Here is a 22,422-nt window from a genome sequence, read left to right on the forward strand (position 1 = left end):
AAGCAATTGTCTAAATTTAAAGGATGCGAAACTGCTTATATAATAATACTAGTTATCTCCTGCGGATTCTTTCGCGTTTTAGTGGTTGATCGTTAGGTATTGTCAGTAAAAAGTAGCCCATTTCCTTTTTCTGGTTTGAATCTTGTTTCATATCAATTTTCATCAAATTGCATTTAGTGGTTTAGTCCTGAAAGAGTAACAGACAGACAGTTCCTTTCAAATTAATAATATTAGTATACATTTATATTATACTAAAATCTCACTCCAAAACGCGCTGCTAATTCTGGTATAAGTTATATGTATATTTAATTAAATTAATATTCGTATTCAGTTAGGCATTACAAAAACAATACGTCTCCCCTATTATTATTATTAATATTAATTGGTCGATTTCACTGGTCAAAGACTTTTGTCTTGAGACACTGCGGTAAATGGGACGAGAAGATTTTTCGTATAAAAATAAATAAAAAGGGTTTATTCAAATGAAAGGAATTCAAGAGTAAAATGTAACTTAGCATATAATGTTTATGATTATTTTGTGTATTTTTATTTTTTAAATTAAGATACATTAAAATCTCCTTGCAGTTTTATTAATTAGGAACCGACATCTATGAATCCTGTCAACAATTAAAAGATGTTTTGATAAAATAAAAAAATAAAAAAACTATTAAAATCGCGTACATAAATAAGCACCGCAGTACGATACCCAGACCATAAAATAAAATAATAATAAGAAGTTAATTTAGACTAAGAAGATTTATAACGTTAAAATGTCGTCATGCAATTCAGTAAGATCTCCGGATATCCAAATAAGTGTATGTTACAAAACCTCGATGCCGTCATTATCGTCATCAGATAATGAGATGGAAGACTGGGCGTTAATGTCTATGCCTTCAAGTGTTAACACTAAAATGGCAGCTTACAAAGAAGGTCTGTATGACCCGGGTAGTGGAGAAATCTGTACCAAGTATATACCCATGTCTGATAGTACAGTACAGAGGCATCTCTATTACGCATACCCTTGCATTAAGGATCCTGGTATAAAGGAAGCCTTATTGGAATCAGGTTAGTATTTTTTTAAATCAACAATACAAATAAAATTACGAATGTTTTCAGAAGCGCACCGAAATTTTGACCTTCGTATTACAGCTCTGAGTTTCGATGTCAAATATTCTATTTGGTAGTCTAGTTTAGTAGTCGAGTCTTCTTTATGCAAGTTCGAGTGAATAGGTCCTACCTACTAATCACATATTGGTATTATTATACTTGGTATTATTGTTTTCCGTTTTGACGGGTGAGTGAGCCAGTGTAACTAACTACATGCACAGGGACATAACATCTTAGTTCCGTAGGTTGGTTGGTTGATGATGTATGGGATAGTTAATATTTCTTACAGTGCTAATGTAAGTATATGGTTTTAATGGGGGGTGGTGATCACTTCTGGTCGCCCAATTGTCAGTTACTTTATTAAATAAAAAGTGTGACAATATTTAATTTACTGGTTAATAAATTTATTTTTAAGTTTAATGTAATTAAAATATTAACAGTTTTTATTCTATAAAATAAAATTTAGAAGAAATAAAGCATTTTCCACTCGATGGTCAAGAATTGTATTTGGATTTATGTGAAGAAATGAAAGTGATTCCAGTGAGGAGTTTTCACCGAGGGCTGCTTGGGGAAGTCATTGATTTGAAAGTAAGTACCATTATTTACAATTCAAGCAGCAGTCAGACCATTTAAAGGATAGAAATCTTTATTGCTTTCTGATACACTCTGCCGTAAAAATTGCATACAAATTTACTGTGAAATGATTTTTTTTTTTATAATATACGGACTGAAAATAAAATAGGAAAAAAGTATAGTAGGATACGCATGTATGTTCCGAAGTTTTTATTATTTTAAACAAAAAATGTTGCCGTTACGGGAACCCCAGCAGGTGTGAATTGAATAAATACATGAATAAAAACATAAAAGTTCCGTGAAAAAACTTTTCTCAGTTTTATTATATGTATAACAAATATTAGGTTTACTAATCAAAATATAACAAATTTATATAATATAAAACTATTTTAATGATTATTTTGTTGTTATAAAATGTTATTTTCAATTTTATCCACTGTATCACATCATAGTTTTGTAATAATTAAAAAAAAAAAAGGATTAATAGCGGGAAATTAAAAATTGGCGGCAATTGGAAGGCTGGTACGACAGTCGAGTCGTTGTGAGATAATTAAAAATAGTAAGAGTAGAAATATATATGTAATAGTCAATTTATTTTTATATAAGCCAGGGAGTCATAAGTGAGAAATAAAGTGTTTACGTCGTAAACTTGGTGTTTTTGTAGAAAGGAGGTTATGTAACGAATAATAATAATTTGTATTTATTGTCGTTTGGTACATTTGGATAGAGTATATGTAGTCTAGTAATAGAATACAATAATATTGTAATTATCTGTAATTTAAACTATGTGTAAAATTAATACGATCTAAATAATAATAAATTAAATTCAATTATAATAAAATACTTGTATTGGTGTTGCGAGACGTTATACAGACACCTTGTCTTTTGTCGTTACGGCATATGAGTTCGGTTTTCTTCTTGAGCCGACTGCTTGCCTCAGCAACATACATTTTGTTATAACCATATAATATGAAAATTATCTTTGTAATTTAGGAAAATTAATCTTTTTTGATCCACGACACAAACCAACGGGTGTTTATTGAGAAGAAATGTATGCTTAAAATTTAGTCCTTTAGTACATTTAATGAAAGTTATATGTGTTTATATATTATTACAAATAGAAAATGAAATGATATTTTTAAAAATATTTTATGGCGGCCAACAGACATTTTTTATTCTATGACAGGCAATCGGTAGATATTCGGACAGCTAAGCGGACGCACGAGTACCGCCAACCGTGGTCCTTATATATCAGGTCGCAGTGTTGCTATTTGTGATTTTAATTTTCTTCTAATAATATGTACATCCTTACCGGTCAGGCAAGAATATCTGGAAGAGATCGCTGTCTTAGCGATATGATCGCCTTTTGTTTATAGTATTTATTTTATTTTTGCATTTCAATGTTTATTATGGGTAGGTCTTGTAATCCCGCTATTCCGATAAAGCAACCATACTAAATGTAAATAACTGACAAATTCCTAAGTTTTATTTCCATGTATGTATTCTTAGATAGGTCGGTTAGCGATGGTCGGTGAAGATATTAATAATATATAGAAAAACTATTTTTTCCTTCAGCTACAAATAGTTAGTATTACCCGAGAGTTTTGTTGAATGTTTTGAATACATAGCTTAGGACAAATTTATCTGCTCCAAAGGCTTTTCCTACGAACCCCAATATAATTTAGAAGTTTAGAATAACTAATAAATATTTCTATATTTATGTGTATTATAAAGAGGTAAAGTTTGTTTGCTGTAGTAATCTCCAGAACTCTGTATTATATAACATTTTCTCTATTGATAAAGTACCCGTAGGAAGCCTGACCGGGTCGCTAGTTCGTAGAAAATGAATAATGCCTTTAAATATGTCAAGGAGAATTGGAAAGACATATTAGCAGACAGCGTCTTTGAAATCAGAAAATGAAAACGTCATAAGTTATATAATAATTATCAGATGAATATTACTTTTTAAATATATTGAAAACTTTTTTTTTAGTATTATGGCGTAAATCCTAGTTGTGTCAGAGCTATGTCCATAGCTCTCACATATAATCGCTATGTTAGACGTATAGATCTAACGTCTAATTATCTAAGCGAAGACGCTTGTTATCATCTCGGTCAAATGCTGGGGGATAATGTTGTCGTACAAGAGTTAATTTTATCAAGATGCAGGTATGTCTTTATGTAAGGAATAAAGTTAAAATAAAATGTGTAACTTTTCTATATTCGATATATTTCCTGTAATTTTTAGAAAAACAAAAGAATTAACTTAGAAGTTTTTCTCATCCAACTTTAGTACAGTTAATTATTATGGATAAAAGAATTGCAGCTAATTTTGAGAAAATGTATATACAGGTTAAATCCAGTTTTTAAGTGGTGCTAGTGACTTTGTGCAAGCCAGTCTGGGTGCGTGACCCCCCCTTCGACGTTCTCTTTTCCTTCGCCTACAACAGACAGAGAAGCACAATGATTTATAGACCATATCACTGTTAAATAATACATAAACTTATAGTGGAAATGTATATAATATACAAACTTTTCAGGATCAGAACTGGTGGTATCAAAAGATTAGTGGTGTTTTTTGCTTCTCGTCCTTTAGAAGAACTAGATTTATCTTACAACGAATTAGGAGATATCGGGTTCGAACACCTCGCCCAACAGATCTTAAAAGGAGCTGTTATTAAAAGGTATATTATTCCGTAGATATGTTAAAAATATCTGCATAATTTTCTTATAATCATGCGAACATATTTCTACTAAAAGTAATTAAGAATAAATTACAGTCTGCGCAGGAGTGTATCGGATTAAGTTCTCTGTTATAATGTCTTTAGTAGAACATATCTTTGTCTAGCAAATGTTCGAGATGTAACGTATTACGTAACAGTTATTGGAAACTTAAATAAATAAAAATTATGCTATCTCTATTAAAAGATTCCTAAAACATTAAATAAATAGGTTTCTAAAATGTATAATGAGTCCTTGTAACTCTACTAGAGTTGTTACAGAGAAAATAGATTTTTATAATATTTTAAATTTAAATGACCCCATGTAACTTTTACTAGATTTTTTACTAAAATGAGAGCAAAAAATACTAATATTATATTTAGTTACATTTTATATCGTATTTTATTTTTAACGAGGTCCTTACTGTTGATTACAGTATATATACCTACTAAATGCCCATCGTAATCAGCAAGCTGAAAAAATATATTTTTGATTTGATAAATAGTAGCATAATTCTTAACTTAACGCTTTCAAATCCTATGAAAATTTATCAACACACAACCGAGCTATGTTAAGCTGCTTGAAAATAGGAAATTACTCCCATTCCAATGGTAATCGAAATTCCATCCTATCGTAAAATTATTAGGAAATCGGCTGCACACCCGTCGAAACGTCGAAATTATCAAGTTAGCCATTTAGATCCAATCCTATTGCGCGTTGTTTCATCATGATGCGAATATATCCAATATCCTAGTATAGGCAATTAATTACATCGTATACACTTAAACATATTATTTTGTGGAGAACCGTGTAACGAGTAGCTTTCAATAGATAATTTTATTACTACAATAATTTGGCTCAATTGGGCTCCGTTCTTTGCTATAAAATAAAAAAAATAATGTAGGTAATATAGACAATATAAACATATATTATATATAAACAATTTAAATTTATTTAATTATAATAAACACTTCTTTAGAAGAAAAAAGAAAATAAAATAACTTTCAACATATTATCTACATGAACTCACGTATTAACCGATATCCATGCTTGTTAAAAGTCAGTGTATCAAACCGTATTAGTAAGATTATGGTTAGATATGTATGTATATAGATATATATACTTTAGTGTATATTAAAAGGGAATCAACTTTACAAAAGGTTGAATCTGAGCTACAACGATTTGAGTTCCGAGGCGGCTTCGTCATTTGCGGCCGCTATCGAAGGCAACAACAAGATAACTCATCTGGACCTCTCGTGGAACAAAATGTCCTCGCTCAAAGGCAAGTGGAACTCATTAACAAACTAAATGCGTTTATCCACCTTCCTGAGCGATTCAGATAGGGCCCGAAGTTTGCTAGTTATAAAAGTTAGGCGCATTGCGAAAGGACATTTAATTTAAAGTATTTGTGAGGTATTCCGTTTTGCTCTTCATCGTATAAAGTTTATTTAATACGTATAAATAAATCGTCAATGGATTTATATCAATTGCTTGGAGTATAAATAGTTGCGGATCGAAACGACAACGACATAAATACATATCGTTTTGTACAGAGTTAGATAGATTTCGGTCATGTTATATGTTCGCAATTTTTTGGGTATGCATGTGTGCAGGATTAGGTGCAATTACTATTCACTCACTTTTATATTCCGCAGGAACGTCAAACCTACCCGGCAGGTCACTGATCAGTCCGGTCAATGGCTTACATATATCTGCTATGATAGAAATTAATGACTCGACTGTTTATTTTATATTCTTAATTACGAATTCATGTTGCTTTTTCAATCATCTCCATTTTTATCATTCGTTTGCCGTGATCCGATTTATCTGGGGTCAACGGAATGAGTAAGTTGCATGAAAAATGGAATTAGCAGATTTGAATGACCGGCCATCTGCCTGACCTCAATTCTCCAAGGGAATCCTTTCGCTGATGGATTGGAATTGTTCCCTGACCTCTATGCGTGGATGAGGCGCTTACCTGCTCGATCGATGATGCGCTGAACAAAAATTCAACAAGTCATAACAACTGACTACGATCTACGATTTGAGACGGGTCTATAAAATGTTTTATAATCTAAGGGTGAATTTTATCCTACTCTGCAACAACGAGATTTTTAATAAACATTACAAACTCATTTTTTTTTTAATTACAGATGTTTAGTTTATAGCTTGATGAGTTTTTCTACCCTCCAAAAACTCTAGAGAAAAAAATGTTTGTTCGTAAATTAATTTACACCACACAATTAATTCAATACTGTAGTTTATAAAATCCTTCCTCTCTGCCCTGTTTAAATGTTATATGTATTTCGGTAAATGAATATATATACGTATGAAAATACGTAGAAACAGAAATTGCCGTTGGTATTTTATATCATTCTTTAAAAACGTATTTGTACGTAATTGTAGCCGAGCTGTATATGTAACTTTACTTTAAATTTTTAGGTGTGAACGAATTTCTCAGCTATCTCAGTGAAAGTGAAGTCTTGGTCAACCTCAATATGTCCTGGAACAATCTGACAATAAGCAAGATTCTCAAGAAGCTGTTAGCCGTTAAAACGCTTCGTGTATTGGATTTAAGTAATAATAAGTTAAGTCGGTATTATGCTCTTTGTTATTTCAATGATGGGCTTAAATATGAAATATATTTTAAAATTTTCGGATGAACGACCGGAAGGAACGATGTAGTTGGGTCAAGCGCATGATACACAAGTGCAGGATTTGCTAGATTTGAAGGGCTGCCCAATTCCAATACATATTTGGAATGCTTTTGGTGGTAGTGGGTTTGGTTGTCAATGTACGGTTTCTGGTAGATGTCAATTAAAAAAAATTAAGTCAGCCTGGGCCACGTCATTTGAGAAGAATGGCGAGCTTCAACCCCAACGTAGATCTGATGTTTAGTCAATAAGCAAAGAATAAACCGCCATAAACAAAAAAATAAGTAAAAAAAGGCACGGGCAACTGTGAGCCCGTGGATATTATTAAATAAAAAAATTTAAAAAACCCACCCGCTACTTAATACAGACAGTGGATAAAGAATGGTTATTTTATGGGCACTAGATTTTTTAAAATTTCTCTTTGATGTTTTCCGTCATCGTCGAACAAAAGCCGGATTTGAAAATTAATTCAAAAATGTTTGGTTACTACCAACGTGTTCTATTCGCTGGCTTCCGTGAAATTAGAATAATAAATAATTCAAAATAATAATGTAGGCGGTGAAGAAGAGTCTACGACCATATTAAGTGCTTTAATCTCAGTTTAACTATATATAAAAGGACAATTATTTAGAGGTGAACTCAAATTAGACGGTTTTTAAAATTAAACTGCCCGTGACCAAGTTTATGTCGTAATTTCTAGTAGGATGTTAAGTTCGTCCGTGCAACGCATCTGGTCTATACAATTATAAGTTTGTAGCCACAGTAGCGTCCACAGCCGCCATTATGTAAAGTGGACATAATATGCGTCACGAGCCAGCGTGACGTGACAGGGCGAAACGTATGGAGCATTGTAGCTATTTCCTTTACATGAAAAAAAGGTGTTTAATTATCTGTTAATGAGCAACTCGTCTCATTGTCATTAAGAAGAATCTTGCTCTTATGTTAAAAGCTATTTGAAATTTGTCATTATGTATGGCTTGTTATCAGAGCAATATAAACAATTGAAAATTAATAAGCGGTAGATTGAACAAAAAATATAGTATTTTAGTTTTAATTTTAGCAGGTGAACATCCATTGTCGTGGGCATTGTCTACATTATTTTTTTATAAACGCCCTGTATATAAGTTCTTGTAAGGTCTATGGAACTATTCGTTTTAATTGTATAATAATAAAAGATTTAAAATTATTAAATAATTTTCATAACAGTTATTTTATTTATTTATTTATGATAATCTTCAGATTAGACAAAATAGCTGCAAAAACTATAGCCAACAGCCTCAAAACGGCGAAGAGCCTTCATACTCTAGACTTGTCTTTTAATCCTTTCTATGAAAATGACGCTTTTCTAGTAGTAAGTAAGCTGAGAAATAGGAATATAAAGCTCGTTAATCTGTTTATGGATAATGTTGAAGTTAATAAGAAATTTATTAAGGTAAGATTCCAATTTATCGAATAATACTATAGTTGAAATTTATTACTTTGAAATGTGTAAGAAGTTAGTGTTTAAGTTATAAATAATGTTAGAATGTTTTGTTTCATCGAGAGATATTTTTATGATAAGCTATTTTCAAGGGCTATAATCTTACTCGCATCACTTAGTGGTAGGGCTTTGTGCAAGTCCGTAAGAGTAGGTTCCACCTTCACATCACAGCAGTTCTTAGTATTGTTGGGTTCGGGCTCTGCCAGGGTGCGTGTGAGCACAAGGGATATAACATTTGAATTCCCAAGGTTAATGGATATTAATACAAAGTATTTGGAGGAAGTGATGACTTGGTTGTACCCACCTAGATGGGCAGGCACACAACCCAAGTAAGCCTATTTGTTGGCATACCTTGGAGTTCGCACGCCTCAAGGTTGTTTAAAAACTGTAAGCAATTCCGTATTTACTTTCGTGTAGTTGAGGTAAATTCATTTCTAGAAATATCTTATCACATGAAATTTTTAAAAACTGCATATTTTATTGATATTTTGGCTTACTTAAAGAAAGATAAATACATCCAAACACTCATTTTCGCAGACCTTTACAGTCTCAAGGTATTTTTATTTCGATGTTTTAATATAAGAACTCAAGGTCCTAGACCAGCGGACGGATAGCTTAAGAAATGTTTTATATTATATTTTTTACAATAATTCTATTGTCACATTTGGATTTCGAAATGAAATAAATCGGACTTGATTGTCGAATTGAATTGTTGAGGTGGAAATTTATAGTAAATATAAATGTATCTTTCCTTAAAGACTGTTTCAAACTTTGGAAAAATTTGAACTTTTATATTAATAATATAAATTACTGCCTTAATATGATTCAAAATTCATTTTGTAAGAACATATTATCTATTATGTCACGTGTTATTAACGATTTTTAACTGATTTGATGATTATATCAAATAGTAATAAAATGTATGCCATTCATTCGTACAATTTTTGACCATCGTGCTCTTTTCCATTGATTCTTGCTCTTTTAATTATACGGTTCATTGTTCAATGGTTTACTATTATTGTATTTTTAAAAAATCATACTGTGGGTATAAAGGCTTACGGTAGTTTTCCTAAGTATAATAAAAATACATATAATAAAATTGGAGTTTCCGTTTGTAATATTAAAATAACCTCTTTTCACTACATGCATATGTATGCATTATACCTTACATATAACGAAATAACATTTTTTACAATTTTTGTCTTTCTGTCTGTTTGGGCTAATTTTAGGAACGGCTGTACCGATTTTGACGGGACTTTCACTGGCAGATAGCTGATGTAATAAGGAGTAACCTAGGTTATTTTAGAATATACATACAATAGAATTATACATATATATATATGCAATATCTAAATACTGTCCAGTAACGTGAGCAACCCTGGCGCATGCCATGACACTACCGTCACGTCGGGTGCTTCCTAAAATTTGCGAACTGAACAATAACTTTTTTGTTAAATTCAAACGCGCACGATTCGGGCACAGCTAGTTCTAATTATTTATTAAAAGGTATTATATGTTTTTTCGTAACTAGTCTTAATCTAGATATGACTTTGCTTTAGGAACGCCAAGAGGTATTACAATTGAGTTTTCGTAAGGATTGCAAGATAACACATGGTCCAGTTAAGCACGACTACACTCTCTCCACTGCGGATATCAGAGAGATAATATTGAAGAGGATGGATTACCTCACAGGCCACGGTTCGAAGAAGAACAGGCTTGATATAGCGTTAGTTGAAAATGTTACATGCAATTAATTAAATATGGCAACCAAATTTTTTCGTTTGTAATATACTCGTTGCCGCCCGAAGGTTTGCTCGCTTGCCTCTCAAGCAAAGGGGATGTCGGATGTTTAGAGTCTAGGTTTTAAAACGAAGGAACAATCCAGTGGGTTCTATAACGTTTGTAAAATATATATATATATATAAATATATATACAAAAATACAACACACCAGACAATCCGCTGCACTCCATAACGAAATAGATGAACGTTTAAATAATATTCATATTACTTAACATGTATGCGAAAAAATCTAAGAGAAAGACTGAAACAGAAAGTTATGATAACATTGTAAGAACAAACTATGACTTTATCTAAAAATCACGTGTACGCGTCACGGTCACGGTCACGTGTCACTCAGCACCATGTATATTACATTTAGGAAAACGAATTCTATACTTATTAATCAAGTGACACATAATCAACACACACACCCACAGAAATATACACACACTTCAACTTTTATATTTAATCCAAAATTCCAAATTGTTTCCATTTATATGTAATTAGTCTAACATTTATTTTGCACTTGTTATGAAGAGCGAGGCCTCTTAGCGAAGGTGGCTCTTATACTTAAAAAATAACGTACATATACTTAAGAACCCTTATGCGAGTTTTATTGTAGAAGTAATAAATATATGTCGGAGAAAAACAGCATTATCCTCCTTGACTTCATCATAAGTGGTTACAAGTCTCGTGGGCGTCATCAGGGTTGAATGCGAGCACAAAAAAAAATATTAACTTTATCGTAAATATTTTATTGAAGTTTTGCAATCATTTACAATTATTATTCTACAGTTAATCTTATATAAAATATCAATCAAACAGTTACAATCGAGAATACGGGTTCGCGATACTCAACAACATCATTATCATCATTTAATATTAACTTTTCCAATGATCCACCTCTGACCAGCTTTCCGACATTTGTATTACTCAAATTCCTGTCACAGATTATAACCACTAAGTTTTTCCCGCCAAAAACGTTAAGATGTCACCTCTTGGCCTAACATCTACTCTGATTGGTCGTGACGATAAACTTTAAGTGTTAAAATTTTCTGATTGGTCGTGACGTTTGATGCAATATACAGTAACATTGAATGAATAAGTATAATATTAGGTACATACGTTGCAAATGTATTGTGTATATTAGCTTACGTGTAAAATATTTCTGACTTAAAGTTCTAAAATCCTTTCAAAACAAAATAAACCTATGTTTCAAATTACACTTTTCAAGACTGTTGTTTTAGCTGTGTATTGATTTGTAATAATACAAACAGATAATACAATTCTAACAAATAATTTATTATGGTATAATATTTGACAAAAAATTAACTAAAATGAAATACAATTTCTTCGTTCATTTGTTTGTTCAGGTTGTATTTTCTTGAGAAGATAAAGAACTACGATAATCTACAGCCTAGACAAATTTTACGAGACATGAAATTAGCAGGCAGGCCGTTAGATGAAGATTTAGTCGGAGGGCTCATAGACATTTTTCCTGGACCTAAATTGGATAAGGGAGACAAAACTTTAGATTTAGCCGGTAAGTGGTAACTTTAAATTTTAGTCACATTTGTCTACTTAGTAAATTAGTGATATATTTTGGTCGAAACTTTACCTAAAATATCACAACAGTACTCCTGTTATAAGTTCTTAAAACATTTTAGAAAAAAAATATCATAGCTTATAATTGTTTGATAATAATTAATAAATGAAACGCATATTATTTGTTAAAGTATTTCTATCATTCAAAAGTCCCATAAGAATGATGAATAAAACCATAGAACACTTAGGTTCATTATTATATTCTTGACGTTTACATATTCGTCAACGTTTTGACATATAAGGTGGGTGGACCATGGAAGGCCACCTTAACGAGTAAACACTTTTTATTCGTTAATTAAATTGATTAATGAAGGAATCAAATTTTTAAGTAATACTTTGTTTTATTGTGTATCATATAAATCACTTTTTTTTAAACTAGCTTTATTCACTTTTTATTAAGCTCTTCCAAATGGCCTTGCAAGGAACACGGCTCCAAACAAGGCCAATATTATACATCAGTCGTTTAACTTAAAAATAGAATTTTAACAATTGATATATCTCCTTTTACTAAAATTACATAATATGTTTTTATCATCTATAAAAACCCAACGAACATTACTTGAACACCATCCTATAACTAAGAATATATATATTTTTTTATTATACATATAATTTTTTAAAAATTTCTTCTATTTTTAAATAATTATATAACATATAATGAGTATTTTATTGACATAAAATAACTTGCTAATGCGTTATATAATAAAATTAAAAAACATTTTTTTTACCTAAAATGGCCTTATTGGTCCGTTCTCTGTAAGGCCAAAATGTTCCTAAGAAGGCCAAACTAACAATTATTATCAATTACTTTTTTTAAAAAGTGAGATTCTTCAAAATGTTGTTTTACAATGGGCTTATTCATTTATTGAGCTCTAGCTGGATTCATTTTCTGGGCTTTTCTTTTTGAAATAGATGGGTTTCGAGCCAAAAACATATTGAACCATTTGTGTCTGGCCATTCTTGGGCATACATATTGAAAGTGTTCTTGATTTAAAACCTCTTACAAAATAAAAAGGCTTGTTTCCTGATAAATTTAGGCGATAGCGGTACACCCCGTTTTGCAAAACGTTTGTTTCGCTTTGATAAATCCTCTTATAATTGTTTTGTCAAAATATTTTTGAAAAAGAGTATGCAATATGACTTAAAAAAATTTAATAAACCTTATAAATAAAAATATTATAAATATAAAACATTGTTTTAACTGTAACGGCACGTATTTATAACTAAAAAGTAACTGTTCATATGTTATATGGTTTGTAGAAGTTCCTTGTAAGGCCCATGTACCCTAGCAAGGCCAACCGTCCAATTTTTGATTGGCCTTATATATAAGGAACCAACGACTTTCCTAAGAATACTACCATTATTTTAACTTATATCGAGGCAAAACTATTTTATTTTTCTGAAATACCATAAACATATCCTTATACGATAATTTACAGTAACAAATATGAGATAATAATACGTCATTAAACTAAATACCTTTGTTTTTCTGTGCGCGCGATTAACAATTGTAACTTCGACGACAAAGTCTACGAAGCATGAGGTCGCACAGCCACAATAGCGGCGCATGCGACTTGCCGCTGCATCTGTGGCCTTGATTTTGATGCATCTTAGTGTATAGCAGAAGGAATATGTCTTTACATGTCAATAACTAGGAGTTTTCAATAGTTGGCCTTCAAAGGAGCGTGGCCTACCATGGTATTCCTTGTATTCATCCTCGTTACACTTAAACAAAATAAGCATGCTCTCTTACTAGCTTACATTAAAATTATATGTATGCAATGTTGTAATTAATGTTGTTTACACCTTTAAAGACGTATCACTTTGTATGTGACCCAAGTCAGATATTATTTTTAAGTGCTCAGTGATACGTTGATGGTGTAACTTTTCCAATAAATAAATAAATAAAAAACGGTGCATCGCCTAATGCCTTGTATCGCAATATTTTGTCGTAATCGTAATATTATCAGGATCAGAAGTTCTAGCAGTAATAGATAGATACATATAATAGATAAAGTGTAAGAGAGGTTTTTATCTGAACTCAACTTTAACTGCCGGATTCTTCAGTCGACCTTGTTTTTAAATTTAGTCGGAATTGAGTTTTAACCTTTAAGTTATGTATATAAAATATTATATATGTCATGTACGTTGGTTCTTTCTGATGATAATCACTACTAATATTATTAATGTGAAAGTAACTCTGTCTGTTCCCTCTCCACGTTTAAGCCGATGAACCGCTTCAGATGAAACTTGGTATGAAAATATTCTGAGTCTGTGTGAGGACGTTTATATGGGGGAACCAGTCGATGTATCTATGGTGGGTGGAGGTTCGTGTGCTATAAAGTTTTATAAATTTCGCGCGGGTAAAACCTAGCATCTACAAATGTGAATAAAAATATTTTATATAAAAAAATGATATATTTACGAATAAAGTAGATATTATATTGAGTGTGAACATCAAGACAAATGTAGTTAAGATATTTACTACATCTTATAGTCTGCTGATCTTATCTGAATCTAACTGAAGATATACACTTAAGAGTTTGCACCAAAATCTTTACGTCCTCTGTGTAAGACCTTCGAAGTTTGTCAACTTCCAAACTCGTTGCTTAAAAATTATTCGACTTTGTACTCGGAATCTCACAATCAGCAAAGAAATAAGCTAAATCATAATGGAATTTTTTAAACTTATAATATGCATTGTATATGATGATATATTTATGTGTAGTTGAACTAAACTACACCACTGCTTCTCTAAAACCAGAAGTAGCATAGCCTTAAAATAAGGGTCAACAAAAAAGGAAAATAAATAGGGAAGGAATATAATTTAAAAAAAAAGTATATAGAATCTCTTAGTTATGATGGTTATGCAATACAAAATATTTTTTTTTGATAAAGTTAGGCGTTCGGGTAAATGGGTCACTTGATGGTAAGTGGTTAGCAGCGGCCAATGATATTAGCGCTGTAAGAAATATTTACCATTCCTTTTATAATCAATGCGCTACCAACCTTCGGAGCTAAGATGTTATGTCCCTTATGCCTGTAGTTACACTGGCTCACTGATGCTACAACTAAGTATTGCTGCTTGGCGGTAGAATATATGTTGAGTGGGTAACCTAACCTATCCAGATGGGCTTACACAAAACCTTACCACCAAGTAAATATATTATTGATAATATATTTATCAATAATATATTTACTTGGTTTTCAATATATTTTCTTGGTTTTCATGTTTACTTGGTATTCTTACTATTCGACATCGTCGCAACTTGCACATGTTATCTCTTCTTTACTCTATCCTCTATAATCCTCTTCTTCCCGCGTATTTGAAGGAACGGTTCTGTTTTGTGGGTACTGACGTCAGCTATCCACATGAACTGCGGTCACGCTCTGACAACAAACTGTCACTGCCGGTCGCTCATACCCACTTCTATAGCGAATCCTTTACGATGACAGCTGCAAAGCTATGGAATACTCTCCCTACCGATATTCGTCAATCTGAGTCAATTTATATATTTAAAAATAGGTTACATAAGTATTATTTATCTATTCAATCTGCGTAAATACTATTTCCTATATTATCATACTATTAGTATTTATTTATTAAGTATTATATTTTATGTACGTAAGTTTTATTTTTATTCTATATGTTTAGTATAACTTTCTGCTATATATATAATTTTATTTATATAATTATTTGGTATATATAATACATATGTATTTATTAAACTTATATATATGTATTTTGTTATATATTATTTGTATTATTTAAAGATTAATTTTTAGTTGTTTAAGAATAAAACATGCTTGTTTGCACCATCCCGTTTCCCACAGACAAATTCTTACTCTAAAGGGTTGTCTGTAAGAGATTGCTTTAAGCAATAAGACCGCCTTTGCACGCTTCTCTTTTTTGTTATATGTTCTTGTAATGTTATGTACACTGTATCTTTTGTCTTTTGTGTGCAATAAAGTGTTTATAAATAAAAATAAAATAAATAAATATTTACTTGGTGGTATATTATGATTAATGTTGTTATAATATGGTGTTATTTATTAATAAAATCTTTTATTGATATAAAAATATATTTTATTCTTAGTTGCAATTCTTGAATATGTACATTATTAGTATCATTATTGCCTGCCGTAAGCGTAAGAGAAAGGGAAGCCAGACAGACTGGCGCCGTAACGCGTTACGCAATGAAGCGGTTCACCCTCCTATACGAAATTATTATTTCAAAAATACGTGTGCGTCTTGAGACGCCCGACAGAAGTAATATCTTAAACTGTTCGAAATACGGCTAGCGCTGTGGGTTAGAGTGTGGGAGTAGGAGCCTGCCAACCGCTGTCGTATACGTAAGAAAAAGGGAAGCCGGTCAGATTGGCACCGTAACGCGTTACGTAACGAAACGGTTTACCCTACCATAAGTATTTATCACTTCAAAAATATATTTTTGTTCTCGTATATGTCTTTATATCTAAAAATAATAGATATATAGTCTTTGTATTTATATGTTTGAATATTTTTTAACAACTGAGCTACTAGTTATACTCCATACATTACAAAATTAATTTCTAATTAAACTTATTCAATTATTACTGCTATTAAGACTCTATAACACATCACAACACAACAAATTAACGATGTAAGTCATATCAAGGTTAGTATAACAACGAAGAATGACTCTGTCTTTTAGCAGTATTATTATAATCACTCACTACCACTCAAAACTACCGCTACCAACTATAAATATTCGTCATAAATTCTTTCACCATAAGTACTCTGTTAATAAATAAAGAATTCACAACTCTAATTTCTTCGTTTTGGTAATAAAAACAGCAATTTTATGATCTTATTTTATGAGGTCAAAGTTTCGCTCTCGTAGTCTTAGAGTTATTTTTAATTATTTTGTATGAGTAATTTACTTAATTGGTAATAAAGTATTTTAGAAGAAATACATATATATTTAAGATTGATGTAAGCTCTTAATTAATTTATTACAAAGACACGAGGTAGAAGATTCTAGGTGCAAATAAATATTGAAATCGTGAAATGTATTCGTTTTCGCTACTTATTATTCTTTGGAATATAATTTATATTTATCAGTCTATCATCGTCTATTTTTGAAGTTATTTATTTGATATATGTAGGTAGGCGGATGGATGTGTCACCTGATGGTAAGTGGTCACCACCGTCCATAGACATAGCGCTGTAGAAAATATTAGCCATTCCTTACATCGCCAATGCGTCTCCAGCCTTGGGAGCTAAGATGTTATGTCCCTTGTCTTTAGTTACACCGGCTCACTCATTCTTCAAGTCGGAAAACAACAATACATTATTTTTCATCAAAGTTTGTACACTATTGACGTCAATGATGATATTAAAAAGCTAATAATACCGTACAGGCATTTTTATATTTCATCTGCATTACATTTCAGGATTAAACGATCCTCATTCAATAGTAGGTACAAATTTTCACTATTGTGTTCGGAATGTTAATATGGTATTTTCATGACCATTGTTCTTTGGTTTCTGCTAATCGTAAGCTTTTAATAGTTAATTATTATTGGATTTTGGGTTTTTTAATTTGTGTCAAATGCACATTGTTAATGACGTATGATGATAGTTTTAATTTATACATTTTTTTTTATTGTTATAAAGGAACATAAAATTCACGCTTGTTATGGTAATTTAATAATATCCATTATATATTTATAGGTGTAGTTGAAATGATCCAACGATTGTGGCCAGATAGAAAACTACCCCCAACTCCAGAACCAGAAGAAGCAGAGCCTGTAGTAGTAGTGCCTGAAGTCAACAAAAATAAAAAAAAGAAATAAGTTAGCAATTTAATTAAGAATATGTTTTTAGAATATTTTATGTATATGCATTATAATTTGTTTCATGATATAAATGTTATTTTGCAATAGAGCAAGAAATAAAAAAAAAACATTTTCAGCTTGAACATTTCCCATGACTTGAACTATTAATTAATAAAAAATCTTAACTCACTTTGAAACTTCATTGCAAAATAAACTTCATTATTATTTATTGATAAGACTCAATAATTACACTTAGCAACGTAACAAACTACCGATGCCATTTAATAGTCGTATCAATGTAAATTCAACCGCGAAGAATGACTCTGTCTTTTAGCAGTATTGTTATAATTATTATCTACCGTAAAAGACTACTGATACCAACTAAAAAGATTCATCGTCAATACTGAATTTTTAATATAAAGAATGCCAATATTATTTTAATTTCTTCATTTTGGTAATAGAACACCAATTTTATGATTTTAATGTAACGAGATTTTAGTTTGTGTCTTGTACTCTTAGAGTTTATAATTTGTTACTGTATCCCATTAGTTTTTTACTTAATTCATTATAAAAATATTAATGTTTTATTTCAATGTAAGCTCTCTATTTCTCTTATTAATTATTATATATATAGGTAGTGGAAGTTTCTAGTAATCAAATAAATATTAACACCACAAAATGCAGTCGATTTTGTTGGTGTACATATCTACAATTATTTCTTTTTAAAAGTTAATTATATATCAGCGAAGTTTTCACTATATTTTAAAGACAAACTTCACGCGTATAAGAAATACCACTCTATAGAATTTTAACGACCCTCTATAAAATACTGGCCTTAACTTCCCAGACTGAGTCGAAACACTCAAAGTAATTATACCGGAACGAGGCAAAAACTCGACATAATCCAAACCACCAGGCTCCTTCAATTAACAACTGGATGCCTCGGTCTTTATGTACACAGGAAATTAAACTTCTTTTTCTTAACATTACAGTTTTTTAAGATCTATTTTTGCATCTCACACCTTGAAGTTTTGTGTGACTCACCTTGTTTTTTGGTTTTAATGGTAAAGTAGATTCTTTTTACTGGAAATAAGGTTTATTTTTGTTGTGTATTAGTTTTTAGTATTGTTTCGTCGGGAAAGACAGTCTAGTGAATCGTCGTGGAGATACGGCCGGCTGTTGTACACTTAAACCACCTTTTAGATAGGGTTGATACGAAACTAAAATGTTCATTCTTTTAGCAATACCTGCCGCTCTAGCGTGTGTGTATTTTTTATCATTCTTTCTTATTTTCAAAACATCTGAATCGTCTATTCCTTACGTTACATTTGATATAAATACATTTTTCACATTATTATTTTTAATGTACAAGTCATTTTTCATACATACATACATATATATATGCACCCTGACAAAATACAAAAACAAATGATATAGGTTCAGGTATAAAAGATTGTGTGTAAAATTATTATCGAAATATAAGGAATTAAAATATGCATTACAGGAAAGATTTTATTCGAACTTGGAACAATTTTATCAATATATATAACAATGTATAATATTATTATTTATCCATCAAAATTTTATTTGCATAAGAGATTAACTTACTTGGTGGTAGAGCTTTGTGTAAGCCCGTCTGGGTAGGTACCACCCACTCATCAAATATTCTATAGCTAAACAGCAGTACTCAGTACTGTTGTTTTCCAATTTGAAGTGTGAGTGAACTACAAGCCCAAGGGACATAACATCTTACTTCCCAAGGTTGGTGGCGTATTGGCGACATTTTTCACAGCGCCATTGTCTATGGGCGATGGTGACCACTTCCTGTCAGTTGGCTCATTGGCTCATTCGCCAACTTATATCACCAAATAAAAAATAAACGAGGAAAGTGATGCCGTAAAATAGACATGAACCGTTACACAGCTTAAATAATTATTGTTGCGATGATCATTTGGATGTATTTCAGAATAATTATATCTATTTTATATTGTTTGATAATAATCTATTTGATGGTTACTGATCCTTAACATTATCAATGAATGATCGTAGAGCTTTGTGCAAGCCCGTCTGGATACCGGATACAGCAATGTTTATCATTATTGTGTTCTGGTGTGAAGAGTAACTGAGCCGGTATAACTACTGGCACAAGGGACAACATTTTAATTTGTTTTAGTTTAGTTTATATTTCTTACAGCTACAATCAGATGGCCCATTTGATAGTCTATCTACAAATATTATTAAAAAATGTTATTCCTTGTCTTATGTCGTAAACCATGAAATTTAAAAAGTTTCAGTCAAGTGCATTGCTGTATAAATGTTTAAATATGTTGGGTTTACATATAGTAGTGAATTGAGCAACCCTGCTAGTCCGGCGGACGGAGTCAGTGTTCCCACATTTCACTCTGATGCACACAGCAGTGCGGCCATCCACCAACAAAGTTAAACTTTTTTACTTCTGCACATAAACAGTTCTTTAGTGTGCACAATTCGCCACAAAGGACGAGCAGGAAATAGCGCCGGACCTCTTCCCTGTAATGTTTATATTATCCAAGTCATTTTACCGAATGCCTTCTTTAAATTGGATGGTTTGTGATATTTTGGGAATATCTAACGATGTACGTTATCACGATCTTTCTACATTTCAAATCTTATCTTAATTATAATAGTGTAGTTTGGTTAATATCATCAACATAACATATTACACAAATCATTTTTTCAGCTTGACTAAGAACATCAACAGTGTTAATTATTTTTAAAATAGTCTCTGCTCGCAGCTTCACTTGCTTTTGTTGTTAAATACCTTATTTACTTTCCTATACTCATAAATTTCATGATGGAAAACCATACGAAGAAATAAATAAAGTCACTTTTGTCTATTTAACATTACTTGCTATTGATAAAAGTTTCATATAACAATGCCAGTAGTTTTATAACGTTTTGAGTAGAATTTTGAGTAATTGTAATTAAAATTTCTTCTTACTATTCACTTACCATCGAAGGCACTGAATAATGATATTCATTTTATATAGAGGAACTCTAGTGAGATAAATTAAAATTTTAAATATATATTTTTAGAAATAAGTTTTAACGGCATAAAAATACGTATAAAATATTTATTTTGACAGAACTTTTCAAAATTTAATTTAAGCTTATTTAAATTCTGCGAAAACCAGACGACGTTTAGTGGGACATAAAGTTTGAGGACTCTATTCTCATAATTCGAGGGATCGAATTTAATGTGCGACCGTGTATAGTATATGGGACACGATGTAAATTCCACAGTGTGGACGATGGAGGCCATTGCTAGCACTGGTGCCAGTAAGGGACTATGGCTTAGTGTGGATCCTTTTCAAAACTTTGCTAATATTCCCCAATTTACAGATGGGACGAGGCAATTTAGAAGTAAATGAAAATTTGTTATTTGTTAGGTGTTTAGATATAGATAAAAGTTATTCCCAAAGTACGTATCTCATAAAGGATGGTTAGTGGCAAAGAGGAAATGCAAAAACTATAAAATGATATTTGCAAAATCTATTAATATGACTTAAATTTTTTTCTTAGTTATATTATGTTAAAAAATATAAATGATGGCATCATCGTAATTGATAATATGAAAAAAAGTATTATAACATTTGATACGATCAGTCTTGTGGATTTTTTCAATAATTTACAAAGATACTTACTCCGTTCTATTCTCCTGCCTATCGGGAAATCATATTTGTAGAGAAGATTCGCATACATATTTATAAGTCAAAACTAACATCAGAGGCTTAGGCAGTCGATCATTAGAGGCTCCCTCGGAAACCTGCGTCTGGAACCTTTTGAAATATTCATAAAGCGATAAAAAGGATCAGGGTTAAGATTGGATGAATACACGTAATATTACTTTTGCTACAGGTATTTCGCTTGGTTATGGGGCTGGAGAAAAGGCGGCCTTCATGATTTTTTTTCAATTTGCCTCTGTTATTAGTTTTGCTGTATTAATGATTAGTTTAATAAATACGTAATGCACTTAAATTAGCGTATTTTCTACAAAATAACGGTTTTTTTTACTAAATTAATAACTAATTGTAACGTTTCATTACACCACAAAAGATTAAATTTAAGAACATTTTAAGTGTTGCAAATGTTGCTTTAGTTTCTATAAATGCTGATTTTAATATTTGATAATTAAGAGAAGAGCTGTTATAATAATGTTCTGCTCTTTTGAGATCGACTTTGTTGAAGATAGTTTCTTAAGTCTTATCCACTTTATTTTCTTTGTGTATGCCCATGCCGAGACCGCCCGGGCTCATAGCGCCCCAGCGGCTACCGACATTATTTATTCACCGCCCTAACGTGACATATTTTAAAGAGACCGCTTTAATAAGCCACTTTTAACCTGTTACTTTTGGAAGTAGAGTGAAATGAAGTGATAAGTCAAGGAATATTTTCCGGTATTAAATATTGAAATTGGTTTGCGTTTACTTTGAATTAACGGGTCTTTATTCGAAGCCTTTGCTCATATGGATGCATTCGTTAATGTAACAAAACGAGATGATGATGACTTTAATACGAATTAATAAGAATAAGAATTAGTAATCTCATATGTGATTTGATGATGGAAAAGATTATATGTTAGAGAAATTGTATTCCATTGAAGAGAAATTCCAGAGATATGGCAAAATGTGGGTTGCCTGGC

At 31.4% G+C, this 22,422-nt stretch overlaps 1 protein-coding gene across 1 annotated transcript; it reads left to right on the forward strand.

Moving 5' to 3' along the window:
* Nucleotides 1-694: 694 nt before the first annotated feature.
* Nucleotides 695-17,930, forward strand: LOC113393365 (leucine-rich repeat-containing protein 74B-like). Its single transcript, XM_026630211.2, has 10 exons — nt 695-1,065; nt 1,574-1,695; nt 3,674-3,849; nt 4,221-4,364; nt 5,562-5,683; nt 6,844-6,997; nt 8,295-8,487; nt 10,095-10,261; nt 11,690-11,859; nt 17,638-17,930. Exons 1-10 carry the CDS (start codon nt 771-773, stop codon nt 17,757-17,759), a joined length of 1,665 nt encoding a protein of 554 aa, XP_026485996.2. The 5' UTR covers nt 695-770; the 3' UTR covers nt 17,760-17,930.
* Nucleotides 17,931-22,422: the final 4,492 nt, after the last annotated feature.

Source organism: Vanessa tameamea, chromosome 6, assembly GCF_037043105.1.
Source record: "Vanessa tameamea isolate UH-Manoa-2023 chromosome 6, ilVanTame1 primary haplotype, whole genome shotgun sequence".
Classification (NCBI taxonomy): Eukaryota; Metazoa; Arthropoda; class Insecta; order Lepidoptera; family Nymphalidae; genus Vanessa; species Vanessa tameamea.